We start from the raw sequence: 15,669 nt of genomic DNA on the forward strand, positions 1-15,669 counted from the left end.
TTGTGTGTAAGGGGAAAAAAAAAACATTTGCCCTAAATAATTCCAATGACCACTGAGTCATAACTGAGACCAGCTTGTAGCAGAAAAACAAGGTGATTGTTCAGATGTAAGTAAGTAAGTAAGCCACACACAGTTTTTCGACTAAAAAGATTCCCACACCTAAGTGATTTGATCCTGAGGTAGCCCCTAAAGCTGGGGGATTCCCTGAAGCCCATGTTCAAATGATGCATTTCTAATGAATTATGGACATGCTGTATCCTCACCTTCAGAATGCTAATGCTTATGACTAATTACGTTTATATGTGTGTGAAGACATTAGCATACAGAGCTGAGATAGAAGGCAGGTGCCTCTGATTTTCACAGATCCTGGATCAATGTCTTCACACTGACATCAAGCATCTGCACAACAGGATGCACATGAAGGAAGCCTCTGCTTACACAACAGCACAGATCTTTCTAGCATAATGGGACAGTTATAAACCAAAATATAAACTGTTTTCTTCACAAGTGCAAATGCTGGTGTCTAATTTATGATGAACAAAAGGAAGGTAACAACTGAGGAATTCTGAGTACTCTGAAGCTGAAAATGTAGCTGAAGCACATTTATATCTGTGGAAAAATCCATTCATCTCCATGCTTTTCTTCACATCTTCACATGGTTGGTTTGTTTTTGTTTTTTTGCGCTCAGTGTGTTTTAATAATTTGACAGGTTGGAGTGTGCACATGGAATGTGGAGCTGCGGATAACTGTGTCGTGATGGGCAGTAAAACACAGAAGAGATTTTTATGATCTCAACACAGCCGTGAAGGGGGTTGGGTGAGTAATTTACATAGAGTCTATACCTGGACGCGGCAAAAACACAAGTGAGTGTGAATGTGTTGCATTTAAAGAAGCCATGACTTGAAGGCATGAAAATCAAATATGACATCATGACTTGCCAGCTGGGGTGAAAGAGAAATACATCCATGAACACATTATAGATTGCTAAAATATAGATTCCAGATCTTTAGAATATCAGAGCTGCATAGCTAGACTCAATAATGAGGCCCAGATTATGCAGTAGGTTAAAGTTGAATGAGAAGAGGTCCCAGTGGAACAGACGTGAATGAATTTAGTCAGGGCCACCTCCTCTAATTCTTTTCAGCAGTGCCAACACTAAACAGACAACCAACACAAACAAGATCGTTGTAAGTGCCAAGTTACTTTTAACAAGTGCTTCTACGAAATAACATCCGTAACCTGGTTTGCTCTGAGAAAATCGATAATGAGTCAGTCAGCTCGCACGCACCTAAGTAATGTCTCTCTCTGTCAGCCAGTGTGTCAGCGTGCAGAGCAGGGCAGCTCTTTATCAATCAGCCATGTCTGACACGAAGCAACTTTTAGTCCGTTTCAAAACTTACGGGTTTGTTTAATGTTAGCAGCATTTTAACAGCACTATGTGATACTTATGAGCTGTTCAAAAGATGTAGCAAAGAAGTTATATTCTAAACCAAGCATGACCGCAAAACGCAGGGATTTTTTAAACATACCTCTTATAAAAGTTGTTGTGTGGATGCAAACACAGCACATGCCAGTAATCCAGGCAAAATGCTTTGAACTTCCACATCCTCAGCTCAGACAATCAACAGGGCAGAATAGTAATGGGATCCAACAACTTTATATGGCACCACAGGCACAGGCTCATTTCTTCAGCCATTGAATCCCTGACAGGAATGCTGGATCTTTCCTCGTCTGGAGTTACAGCTCTGCCACCACCACTGGATGACAGCCTGAGTAGTTTTAACCCGCCCAGAACAACCACATTATTCCTGGAACTGTCTCAGCCATCACTAACCCAGAAAGCCAGGCCTATCAGGAACCCTCTGCAGGATTCATTTGGACACACTGTTAATGCTTGGGATCCACTTCCCAAAATAAGTATATTGGCTGCTTCATTCGTATTTTAGCTCCTATTCAGGTCAGTCAGTGTGTCCAGTGCATCAGCCCAGGATCCTCTGAGACGTCATGGCTGCAGCCGATGGTATGCACTGCTCCAGTAGGCACAGGTACGGGAATAAGTTTGAGCGCAGAAATGAGGAGAAATCCCCCAAAAACTGGCCAGTCTCTACTAAACAAGCACAGATTCAACAGGAATCACCACTGGCCTCCTCTTCTGCCTCCTCCTTTGCTGCAAGGGAAAAACTTTTCCCCGGGTCTTCTCTCGCTCTCTCAGCATGGCTTTTTCGTCAGCCTACCGCACCATCCTTCTCCACCTTTTCTCCTCCTCCAGTAAAATCCTAAACCTTCTCTCTTCCTACCTCTGGCCCCTACTCCTGATCCTCTCCCTCTTGTTCTTTCTGTCTCCCTCTCCCTCTTACAGCTGCTGCCATCCACACAGGACCTCCCAGAAATGTGCCGATTCTGGTTGCTGGGCAACACTACCGTACTACTGAAGCTTCAAATGGAGGCCTAGCAGAGAAACGTGTGATTGGGTGCCTCTTCAGCAGGGAGGGGCTGCTGCTGCAATGTTGTATGAGCACATGAGTTTATACAAGCTTTATTCAAATAACAGTGAGCTTCAAGTGGTGTTGGGTTGTGTCAGTGTCAAGGAAAAGAGATTTGTTTATTTTCACAGTACTCAACCTCATGGGAGCATCACATAAAACATAATCGCATTACATGGAGAAAGATTGTGAATTGGAAAATTAATTTCGGTTTAAAAGTAGGACAGAATGTTACCATGTTCAAATGAGCTGTGGTGCATAGTAAAGCTTTAAAACTGCATCCCCTCTTGTCTTGCTGAAAGGGGTTTCTGCATTTGAACACAAACATAGACAAACTGTTCTTTCTTTGCCTGAGATACAGTGCCACACTGCAGTGCCACCCAGTCCCAGCAGTCATGGGAAAAGGGTGTGGAGGGGCCTCTCATCAATATTCAGCCACTTTCAGTGTTCACACAAACACTGAAAAATACTGCATATTTGCACAAACAAGTAGACTAACACATGCAAACACAAACACACAAATAAACAAATATGCATTAATAGGTTTGAATATTTACACATTAATGCACCAATTGGCATAGTAAGATGTGTTTCATTCACAACTTTGCTCAAACACCTCCTGGCACAAAATAGACTTCCTCTGTTTTCCCAAGCCAAGACGTAAAAAGGTCAGAGCAGCACAAATGCTATATGCTGAGAGCCTTTGTGAACAGCGGGGACACTGAGGAATTAATTAATCTATACACGATTCGACAGCCTTTTTTCACAACTTGCCTCCTGATTTACACACATCTCACAGAAAATGACCTCACACCGCCAGCCATTAATCTGTGCTCTTCATCTCTATTTGCATTGATGAAAAACGGACTTCTGTGAGTTGACATTTTACATTCTCCCTGCGTTACAAGTGCTACTATCTTTGTATAATTTCTGCACTCTAAATCTCAGTGATGTTACACAGCATTTGTTTGAAAGTAAAAGACACGTTTATGGCAGATTTTCAGATAATATGTAGAGACAGAGGCTTATGTTAGAGAAAAATCCACCTACAATGATTAAGGCATTAGTTTAGAGGTAAGAAAATGCACTTAAAATATTTTTTCTCACTGTTTCCAATTGCCCATTCTGTCTGTTGTTCATTGTGATGATGTACTCATGAGAACCCTTTGAGTTCCCTTTTTACAATTCATGTGATGTTGTCTACTGTGGTGATTGTGGGTGGAAACCCCACGGTTTCTGTCAGCAGAACATACCAGAGCCTGTCAAGGGACTCAAGCACACATGACAGGCTATTATTCGTTTTTGCGGAATAAAAAGCTGTGCAAGTGTGTCTACAAGCACAAGAGGATATGATTTAATGAGTTCATAGATTATTTCTACATGTTGTGCATTGCCAAGCCCATATTTTTGGTAAACTGATGTTTGTTAGTGGAGAACTGCCAGCTAAAATAACCTCTTCCCATTTACACATATAACCAATCATGTCTCTATTACACTCTACACTAGGTTTTGCTGCAGTATGTGAGGTAATGCATGTAGGGTTGTCAGCATTTTCAGTGTTTGAAAGTGCTCCTGTGTTTACAGCGATGTAATTCACCAACTATTCTTTTGGAAAGAGATATTTTCAGCTCTTTTAAAATATCTAAGAAGGAGGAGCAAAAGCAAACATGGGGGAAGGGGGTTGTAAAATGCAACAAAGATGTTTGATGGATTTAAATTGGAGATGTTGCAGCTACATAGATACATGGTGGGGGCCACAAACTGGCAGCCTACAGTCAGTTATTTCTAATGCTCTTCCCTTCCTCTGAAGTGAGAATCAAATAAAACTAACAAGTACTGTATGTGTTTGTACTGTGGGTCAATGTGAGTAACAAGCATCCAGGAGCATAAGAATATAGAAATGTAACAGATATTTCTTTTATTTCTGGCCAAGATCCTCCCTTTACACTGCAGGTGGATCAATATAAGTGCAATATTTCAGATATCAAAAAGTTGTGTGTGCGTAGGAGAAGGGGGTGAAACAAGAAGTTGAATGAAAAGTAGTGAACAGGGAGTCTTAGCCTGCAAAACGTATAGTATACATCAGCTTTTAACAGTGTTTGTGCAAAGGACAGCCAGTCCGAAAGGATGTGTTAGAAAAGTTCACCCCCTGGTGGCAGTTTGGAGTAGCTTCCATGCTATGCAGGTTCAGCAGTCATGAGGCTGATGTGATTGTGGGAATGAGGAGTCTGACAGGCCATCTGATTCACAACAAGTGCATCAACACAATACATAAGGGAAATTCATTCATTTGATATTCAAACTACATTAGGGAAGCATTCAATAAATGGCAGACCTCAGCTCTCCAGTGGCCAACTTGAACATCTGTACCAAAAGCAATATGCATCGTTAGACCGTTAATTATAGTTTATGACCGTAAATTCCCTTGAATCTGAACACAGGGCAATACATGAGAGTGAATTATACTGTCAAACCAAAGCCGTAGATTGTTCTGAGTGACGAGCGCTTTTCAGTTTAGGTTAAGCAGACAGATATCATTACTGGCAAAGAGGGAGCCACAGCGAATCTCAATATTTGTTTACACTAGAGGGCAGATAATATGTTGCAGAGGACTTCTGGAGAGATCGTCTTAAGTAAAAGTACATTTACACACACACGCGCCCCAAAGATTTTACAGTAAAGCCGTTTAGACATCAACCTGAAAGCAGCCATCCAGAGCATAGGTGAAGGGTAAAACGGACAGAAAAGAAGGCGGATAGTACAGAGACATAAGCAGGAAGAGAGACAGCAGCCTCACTCTTCCAGCTTTGGCTTTATATCAAAGGAGTAAGCACCAGCACAAACAGCAAGGTGAAGAAAGACTGAACAAAAGAGAGGAAACAATCCTCTGTAGTTGTTTGAAGGTAGATCTCATAGCCTTCAGTCTGCCAGCTATCTTTAAGGCCTTTCATAACATGAGGCTGGAAGTGATGAAGAGCACTGTCTTCACTGTCAAACACCGCTGGACCACCAGCGATGCACACACATCCGACACAGCAGTGTGTGTTTGTCAAAAGTACACCACTTCATTCTACTGTGAAACAGAGAGAATGTCTGTGTGTGCTTTAAAAAGCACATGACTTATATGGCTTGCGTACAGGCCTTTAACTGAGCCAGTGTTAACGCACCACTGCGGTTCACCGTTTAAAATCCCTGATAGGATTAACATGGTTTGTATGAAGTAACCAATTACAGTGAGCTCAGAAAATCCAGAGTCATGAAAGTGAAAACAGGTGTTAAAAACTGTTACTTTATAAGTCATTCACTATGGGCTCTGTAAAAGCAGCTATAAGTGTGAGAGTTGCCATTTTTCTCAATTAGGAAACCTAAAGAAACCCTAAAACCATAGAAATAAGAAAAACAATAAAAATGAGACAAGATGCTCAGTGACAAGCTGGTATAGTTGTTATTATATAACATTGCTGCAGATAAACATATCCTCATATCGCTCAACTCTCCTCTGTGCTGTCGCTTCTGCCGCTGCTATTGGCAAAGGCAGGGGCTTATTATGGGCTGTTTTAAACCATGAATACATCAGCACTAGCTCCACCCCGGAGGAAACTTTAACTCATTGAAATGTGCCCCTGAGAGCCCATAAGCTCCCACTGGTTTGATAACACGTGGCTGACACAGCTCCAAAAGCAAACTCAGCCAGTGAGAACTCAGTGCCAGTCCACAGATGTCCAGCTGCTGACGTTTTAATGTGCAAATGAAAGCCTTTGAGCTGACTGAGCTCAGTTCAGGCCAAGTTTGTAGCATTTTGCTACTGTAGGCTGCTCCAGGACTGTTTTTACGCCTACACTGTCAAAACACTTCGGTGAGGTGATTCTTGACCTTTCCTGATATATTCTCGTATTATTTTAAACTCTGCTCAACTGGAGTATGTTTCGGTGGTCTATGAATACCATTCAGAAGAGGACATCTCCTGTGTGTTAATGGAAGGGATTAAGCAGCTGAATCAATGAAAAAACAGCTCCTGACATAAAAACTATAGTGAGGATTATTTGCTCAAATGTCTGTATTTATGTCCACTTTGCAGAATCACAGTGGTGATTTATGGCAGAAGACGGCTACTTAACAATAGAGGGTGTACAAACAAGTGACTCATTACCTGCTCTGTAGCGTTAGCCCCCATCCACTGATGCTACAGTATACTGTATGAACTGACAGCAAGTTGTACGCCAGCCCATGTGATGGCAATGCTCCATATGTAGTTGTTGTCCACATCATTAGCAGTATGCATCCTACAGTTGCGTAGGCATATCCAGAGCTTAGCTGACTGTTGTCTTTGTGCACTACTTCAGTTTGCAGAACTAGCACGCTGCTGTCAAATGCTCGGCTCAGGGTGGAGAAACGTGCTGTCAGTGCCTTACAGCTCTGGTGACGCACTCATATTTTTCATCAGCGCTGGCGTCACTTGAACAGGGGCATCGCTCTAAGAATCTCTCTGCCAATAATGGGAAATGGGTATTCGGAATGAATGCCCTCTGAGAAGGTATGAATTTATCTCAAAGAAGGATAAAGCTCACTGATGTTTATTAGCCACCTTATCTGTGCAGTGTTGCATGCAGAGTGGGCCAAGTACAGAAAAGTGATAATGAACCCTAGACAGCAATCAATGCACAAAGACAAAACCTTCTGGATCCTAACGTTGTCGACAATAGGTTTACTTTAGTTTCAAAAGAAACTGTGCAAATCCAATCTTACAAACTTCAATACATATCTTTTGAAAATTGCATATTGTTAAGAAGCAATTGGTCCATTTTAAGGAATTAATGAGGTTAATGACTACTGAACGACAAAGGTGGGCCAGAAACACTTGTGCATAATGCTGCATTTGCAGATCCAAAAAATGAGGTAAAACTATAAAAATCATAAATCCCCAGACAAAACCAACTGCAGGTTGTTGAACTACATTGCAAAACATATGAGTTAAAATTATTTTGAACCAAATGTCATACTTTTGTTTAATGCAGTGCAAACATCTGTACAGTGGAATCTATATGACAACCATTCACATAAACAGGACAGCACATTAACAGACCTTCATTGTGGGGTTTTATTTGTAAATGGCCAATTATATTGCGCTTTTATCCAAAGCACTTTACAATGTTGCTTCTCAATCACCCATTCACACACATTAACACACCGCTGCCATGCAAGGTGGCTCACCTGACTTACCGTGGGCAACTTGGGGTTCAGTGTCTTGCCCAAGGACGTTTCAACACGCAGCCAGGAGGGACCAGGAATCAAACCTGTGGTCTGTGGGCGACTGCCTTACCAACTGAGCTACAGCCGCACCTGAGTTACTTTTCCTTCACCCCCATGAAGAGCATGTTTTTTCCGTTAAAAACATTGCATGTGCATTTCTTCGACTGAACAAAATACACCTTACATATTGTCCAGTCATACTTCAACTAAAGGCAACCTCTACCTCCCCCCTCTAGGCCAGAGAACTCAACTGTGGTATACTTTAAGGCCAAACATGCCTTTGGCAAAAAACAGGAAATCCTGCTCTTCGCCTTCCGTGGCACAGCATTAGAATTCCAGGAGGAGTGTGGCCTGCCAGCAATGATGAAATGACATTTACAACAGAACAGACTCAACCCGCTTCAGCTGCTCATTAAACGACTATTGGCGAGATACTATATGCCCTCAGTCTGTTTGACAGACAGAAAAACCATCCAATATGCAGCACATCGCCTCCGTCCCCTTACAAAACCAGCAAATGTTTGACAATTCATTGACTTTCTTTCACCTTCCCTTGGTCCAGTCATGTGACTTTTGTGGTTGAAGCTTTCCTTACGGTAAAACTGTGGCAATAAGGAGGAAAAAAAATCTACCACCATCTCAGAACCACAGAAAGAGAAGTTTAACTGTCTACTATGCAAAACAAGCATGTCGAGCATGTAATGAAATCATAATTACTGTACACCAAGTGAACTTGTGAATCTGGGGAATGCATTGTGCATTAATGTGAGCTGTACACATGGACGCCAATCAGAGATTTAAGACAATGTCTGGCAGTGGCAGACTGGCTGTGAAGGACTCAGTGGAAGCCTGTGAAGGTCTCATATTCATTAAATTGACTGATTCCCATGTTTGGTATTAGATCATGACATGACAGAGTAGCTTAGCTCAATGTTATGCACCAGCTGGCAACTACATGTGCACACATGCTACAACAAGTAAATCCAACGTGAAAGTGCCTCTGTAGAGAAATAAGGGAGCAAAATGCTTATTCAGCTCATTAGGAATAGGTATCTCGGGTAGATTTTGTGCAGAAAATTGTTGTGCAACACAGAACAACAGACCCTTACTCCAAAACACAACAGTTTCATTTTGTCCACCTTTTATCCCAGCAGTGGTGGCACATTGCTGAAGGTGGGATGAATGCTTCCACACAGACTGTAGGACTCATCGCCATCCCAAAAATAACAGCTCAGCCCCAGCCGCATTTTACACACAAACGCACACACGCTCTAGCAGAGCCAGAGACACGTAAGCATCTACCAGTCACACACAAAAACACATTCACACCCACAAATATACAGCAGAAGCTGTAAGGAACTTGTTTGCCCAGTAAGAGCTGTCACAGCATCATCCAGAAATTAGTCATTTCTCCCAGACCTGAGGCTCGAAAACCATCACTCACACGACTCTGTTGTCATATTGTAAGGGTCGCAAATATAGCACTCAGCTTTCCTCACTTTGACTACAATAACACATGATATTAAATTATCTTGATGAAATTTTACCATCTCATTTCACACAAGTAAATGCTCCACCTCACCACCCCTCACCATGCGAGTGTTTACGAGGAGGACAGGACAAAAACACAAGGGGACAGAGCAAGGTCCGGATGCCATAGGTGACTCAGCAGAGACAATGGAGAGGTAGACACTGTGTTTTCCACCACCACCCCCTCAACTGCTGTCTCCATGAATGGGAGTTACACCCATTCAGTGCATCTATCTGGCCAGGATTTACACTGAACATCCTACTCACATGTCGTAGAGTCGGTAACCCATGGCAGAGCCCGGTCTAATTGAATGGGACCCGGGGTCTCGTGTACGTCTGGGGTCCGTGCTGCTAACCACAGCGCGCCACACGCTTGGTTTGTCCATCCTGGATGCTGCTCAGTCGGCTGCTCAGTCGACGGTGGGACAGCGTGCGCACACTGGCTCACTCACGTTCACTCTCTCTCTCTCCCTCCCAGTCACAAACATGGGGCTGCCAGAGAGCAGTGTGTGTGATGTGACAAGGAGCGTCCAAGAGGCTGGCGGCTGCTGGGGGTGGGGGGTGCCTGGCTATGATGGTGGGAGGAGGAAGCGTGGTTGGAGGGTGTTTTAGAGACCACTAGATAAAGAAGATGTCTGTTAAGCACAGAAGAGAAGCCTCTGTTTTAAAGCGTGGTGAATGATGGACTATATTTACTGGTGTCAGCACCAGGGGAGCCAAATTCAAGAAGGCCCATGCTGCAGGGGAGCCACTGGGAGATTTTACTGCCTCTCCTGAACACAGAGAAGCATCTGAATACGCCTCTCTCCACCCTCTTATCTGCTCTTAGTAGTACAGTCCTTAACAGGGCCACAGGATTGGCTCCTTGGTCTCCATAGAAACAGGAGGATGTGTCAGAGGTAGGGCTCATTATCATGCCTTCTCTCTCCCCTCCTTCCCATTTTGTTTTCACTCTCTCCATCTATCCTTATCCATTTCTCTTCTCACATACACGTCCCCCTACTCTCCATCTCCATCTTTCTCTCAACTGGCATCAATGCACTTTCATCTGTAGTGTCTTTCATAATAGATAGGGTTTTCCAATTTAAGGAGGAGTAGTCCACGGGGTAAGCCAAAGGGACAAAAAAATAAAAATAAAAATAAAGTCCAAACAGGTAAAGATGCTGTGTGACTGTGTTAATTATGCAGCCACAAAGAAACACTGCCGATTTAAGAGAAAATGAAAGCATTCATGAAATAGATACAAATAACTAGCTGGAAAAGAATCACTTGGTAAAGGAGCTAAAACTGTTTCTACTTTTTATGTCTATATTGCCAGACACACAAGTTGGAGAAAAAGATACTATGTGGCTTGCACAGATATTACATCATGTGCAAATGATGGCAAGACCATAGAAGATGTGTGAAGTATTCAGTAGAAATAAAGAAACTTTACTCATGATTCCATCTTAATTCAAAATATAACATAATTCAAACATTTTAAAATATAAACTATGGCTGCAAAGAGGGTACAATTAATAAACTAATTGTACAGTTTATTGACTGTCTCTTTATAGCTACAGAAATAGATGGTATTGTTGACACCTTCACCAGGTAACAGCATCCAAGGCAGGAACAGTAAGTAGGCAGAAGTGTCTATGGAGACAAACTCTCACCAGGACTTTTTAAAGCCAAAAACACACACACACACACACACACACAGATAGACACAAGCACGCACGTACAGTGGGCTAAAGACAGAAACCCTGGACTAATGGCTAAAAGTCCCTGAGGGACGATGTGTTTCATCTCAGGCAGACTTGATGGCCTACAGTATTGAGTGTTAATTCCAAAGTGAAGTCTACTGTCAGACCTGCATCTTTCTATTAATGAACTTGTGTAGTAGCTCATTATAGGTGAGCATCATCTCACTGCAATCACACTGTGTCTGTGCACCACACAGATAATCAAGTGCGTGTGTGTGCATTTGTGTCATATCAACAAACCCCAAAACAAGATATCCAGAGTATTACTAACCAGTGTACTATGTCCATGCTGTCTACTCAGAGGACTAACAGTTTTCATGCTACGCACCATGTACTTAAAGCACATTCAGAGTGGATTATCATTATTAAAGCATATTTAGGCAAAGATCTGAATCTACCATAGTAGATATTTCTGTTCAATTTTTGGGTCAAGATTGGGTCAATCATTATTTGTACCGTCACCTATTGAGCAGAAGTGGATTTTCAAGTTGTTCCTGTGACACCCAAACACAATTCTACTAAAGCTTAACATTTAATTTAACCCCTGTGCTGACTTATTGACCAATTTGTGAGCTTCTTTAAGAAATGTGCTATGTGAGCCTTTATGCGTGTACGTGAGATAAAGGGCTGTGGGGGGAAGGGTTCTTACAGGGGTGGCTGTGAGCATCTGTTCACAGTCTGGATGTGTACTGGCAAACCCCAAGCACATTTTTAGTAGTCAGAGTGCATACACACACACACACACACACACACACACAGAGAGAACAGTAACATTGCTGCCTTCGTCCATATGGTAAAGCGCTGTCTTCCTGTCACTCAAACATATGTCACTTTTATGTTAATGTTCCTCATGGCTTTAACGGTGGGAATCCAAATTCCATCAAAGCACAACAGACCAACTGACAAATAACATCAAAATAAAGGTTTTAGCAACAGGTTCTAACACAGCACCAAAGGCTGTGATGGCACCACACACACACACACACACACACACACAGAACAAACACAAGCCCACAAACACACACAATGGAATTTAGATTTAAAATGGCCTAGTGTGCAACTTTATACAGGACATCAGGACATGTTTTTAAGTGGCAATTTGAATGTACAAATACTGTATACGTTGGTATTCTTGTGCCAAACTCCACACTCTCCTCTGTCACCATATGGTCCCTTTTAATCCAGCTGGCCTTGGTGTACAATGTGGGCTGCTGAACAACAGTAGGACTCTTTGCAGGACTGTGCACTGAAAACTTTCCAGCTTGGCAGTATATGAAGACCCACAGAAAGCTCAGACATATTGTATGTACATACAGTATCTGCACTCACAAAGAACACACGTACCGTAAAGGGAATGCATATGAGAACAATTGGCTATTGAAGAAGGAGCCAACTTTCATAGTGAGCCCTGATTTTCTAAATGCAAGGAAACCAGAAGCATAGTGGAGACAAATAGCTGAAATCTTTATTTGCTAAATTACCCTCTGTTGCAGTTGTACAAATTGTGGTCAGTTGCATCCTGTTTGCTTTACTTTTCTTGAGATAAGTCTAGAATTGTCTGGAGTCCATTAGGAGTCCAAATTTAATTCAACTGTATTTAGAAAGGCAAGCACCTTCCTATTTACTTACTATTTACTGTGGACTGTTGGAAGTGAAGAAAGAATGAATGTAGCCGCATACAGAGGCCTTTGAAGGAAATCTGCTCCAGTTTGCACCAAACATGAAACTGAGGTGATGGTTCACCTTTTTGCACAAAAATGTTCTGAAGAATAACGTCAACCTGAGGATATAGATGTTTCAGGAAAAGTATCGGACCTTCATTCAATGGCCCATCCTAAGCCCAGATCTAAACCCCCTTAACCATCTGTAGAGAAACCTAAAGATGACCGTTCATAGACACCTACCTTCCAATCTGAGGGAGCTTGAGAGTATCTGCCAGGAAGAATCAGAAAAAATGCCCAAATCCATGTGTGAGAAGCTTGTAGAGACTTAGCCAACAAGATATATACAGTAACTACAATTGCTGCTCTACACAGTGAATAAGGGAAATACTTAATACTTGTGTTAGTGACAGAAACTAAATATTTCTAAAGAATAAGCTATTGAATGCAGATTGATGAGGAACAGTATGGGTAATAGTCTATCACACTTTTAGAAATTACCTAAAAGAACCAGTGAAACATAGACACACTAAACACTGTCTGCCTGGTTACATATTGTAAAACTATGTAATAATATATAAAAAAAAAGGCCCAAGGTTTGCTGACAATAACAGATATCAAAATTTCCTGACATAGCTTATTTCTAACTGAACTGAGTGTCTCTGCTGAGTATCCTTACCTGATAAAAAGACAGACAACAGAGATGTAATACTGCTGGAGGTCACAAAACAGCAAGTTCTGTATAGTCTCAGAACTGATCTGGCTCGTTATTCCTATCAAGGTGCTGTCTGTTTTTTTCTGTTCTCGTGGTGCCACGTTGCCTTGGATCTTATCAAGCTTTAACAGGAGAAACTGTAAGTACAAACTGCATAGGTGTGTATGTGTCTCCACAGTATTAAGTTCTGCTGTACGTGCCTGTGCCAAACAGTAGGAAGCATTATTTTGTCATCAGATGAGTTTCGCTGCAGGGGTCCTTTCTCCTCTCATGAGACTTTAGAGCACTTCAAAACATACAAGAAAGAGAGTGAAAAAGAAACAGACAAATGGCAGTGAGCTGACATTACCTACTGCAGTGGGAGCTGCAAACCACAGGATGGCAGTGCATCACCTATTCGGCATGAGCAAAGGACTCACTGAGGGGGTCAATGCCAATGTTGAGCAAACATCCCCCTTAGTAGAGTTCCAGCGACGCCGCATGTGACAGACCAAGTGATTAAAAGTAAAAGCTGCACCTTTAACCAATCATTTATTTTTAAGCATGAAGAAAGATGACACTGAATTTAGTTCCATAGACCAAGTCAAACACGATCTGTGCATCTGTTTGATCATGGCTCAACTGAAAAAAAAAACACAGCCCATGTTAGTTATCGTTATTTCAGCTTTCTGTTTTCAGAAATTGATCAAATATAACCACCTACTGTAAAAATGTTTTGTTCCACAAAAACATTTTTCTAGCCACTCCAATTAGTGTCAACAGCTGGAAAACCACAACTCCCCTGGGATACTGACCTCTACACTCTACTACACATGAGAGGTGAGAAGTTTAGTTTCCCTTCTCTTTTTCATGTAACATGGCAGCACAGGGCACTGCACTGGGCAAAGGCTTCTTCTGTCACTGACTTGGCCTCAAGCCTGAGAACGTCAGAAGCAGAAGACAGACGAGCTTTTCATAGTGGGCTAAACAAAGAGCTGCCTCTCTGCTTCGAACTGTGAAATACAGACAGTGCAGTTTCTTGACCCCCAGGCCTCTGCTGAACGCTCGTTACTGCCATTGCTCTCCTTGGAAAGCTGATGTCAGTAATACTAACGTGAGGCTATGGCAGCCATGGTACTCCTCACACACCTGCTAACTTCTCGGATAAAAATTTGGTACAACAATGTACAAAAAGTATTAAAACACTACAGACGCAGTAGTAGAAAAGTAAGTAGAAAACTTAGATACAAGCACATTGTAGGTATAATGAGCAAGGGAGTTACCCATACAGAAAAATGATATTTAACATATATTACATTTTTAGATTAATAATACATGTCAAAAAGCAGCTAGTCTCATTTACTTTTTAACCTGTTTAGTAGTTTAGTCCAGTAGTTCCCCACATATATCCACAGATAATCTAAAGCTAAATCTGAGGGGTTATAAGATTTTAAAAGGTATTGGAAAGAGAAAACATTTGTTCGTTTTTTGAATTTTTAGTCATCTTGGCTTTTTGAGGGGAATGCTGGAAAATGTTACTTCTTTAGACTAAAATGTGAAAAGAAGTGTTAGCACATACAGTAGAGTCAGTACATACACTGTAATTATCAATGTAATTACCAGGGCGAAATACTTAGCTGAAGAATAACACTAGCTAGCATGAGAATCAATATCAATTCACTCTGCTCGTCACAGTCCTCCCACTCGCTGCTCTGCTAAACTCTGCTAAGTTTCACAATGCCCTGAACAGAGCTTCATGTACTGTAGTCAGCATTATGAAATCGCAATAAATGACCATGCTCCCAAACTTACTAATCAAGCAGAAATACATGGATTTCTTGAAGTGGTTAGACCCAACATGCTTCTCTCAAAGAACACCTACTGGTTATAGGAGGCTTCAACAGCACCCGTCCACGTTAAAATAAGATTTGAAGCATATTTCTAGTTATATTAATATTATAGAATTATAGAATATTAGAAATTATAGAATATTAGAAATAAGTTACTTACTGTAGCTTCAAGTTAACAGGAATGACATGAGGTGCTTTAGTATTTATTATGCCATCTGTATAAAATCTCACACATCAAAAGACAATGAAAATCCAGAGGTCAACGCCCTTAAATCAGGTTGTCCTGCTTTTAGCAGGGCCCATGAATAAAAGAATATCTACTGTCAAAATTCAGTCCCTCTGTTATCTGCACTTTCTGCTCCTGATTTTGAGGATACTTCACCCCACACACAAACAGATCATAGACTCAAGCAGCAGGAGCATCTTGTTAATATCTCATTGCCCATACACAGACAA

The 15,669-nt window shown here is 41.7% G+C and overlaps 1 protein-coding gene across 5 annotated transcripts in view; it reads right to left on the reverse strand.

Moving 5' to 3' along the window:
• Window positions 1-15,669, reverse strand: part of LOC137140081 (IQ motif and SEC7 domain-containing protein 1-like) — a 78,027-nt gene that overhangs the window by 36,263 nt on the left and 26,095 nt on the right. The window contains exon 1 of one of the 5 annotated variants that reach the window (XM_067528176.1): window positions 9,531-9,755. The exons of 3 other annotated variants lie outside the window; for them this stretch is intronic. In XM_067528176.1, the coding sequence (XP_067384277.1) occupies window positions 9,531-9,649 (119 nt within the window). In that variant the 5' untranslated portion in view covers window positions 9,650-9,755. Of the gene's footprint in view, window positions 1-1,529; window positions 2,330-9,530; window positions 9,756-15,669 lie in introns of those variants that run through there. One more of the 5 variants, XM_067528178.1, reaches the window with a different exon arrangement.

This window comes from Channa argus, chromosome 13 (assembly GCF_033026475.1).
Source record: "Channa argus isolate prfri chromosome 13, Channa argus male v1.0, whole genome shotgun sequence".
Classification (NCBI taxonomy): domain Eukaryota; kingdom Metazoa; phylum Chordata; class Actinopteri; order Anabantiformes; family Channidae; genus Channa; species Channa argus.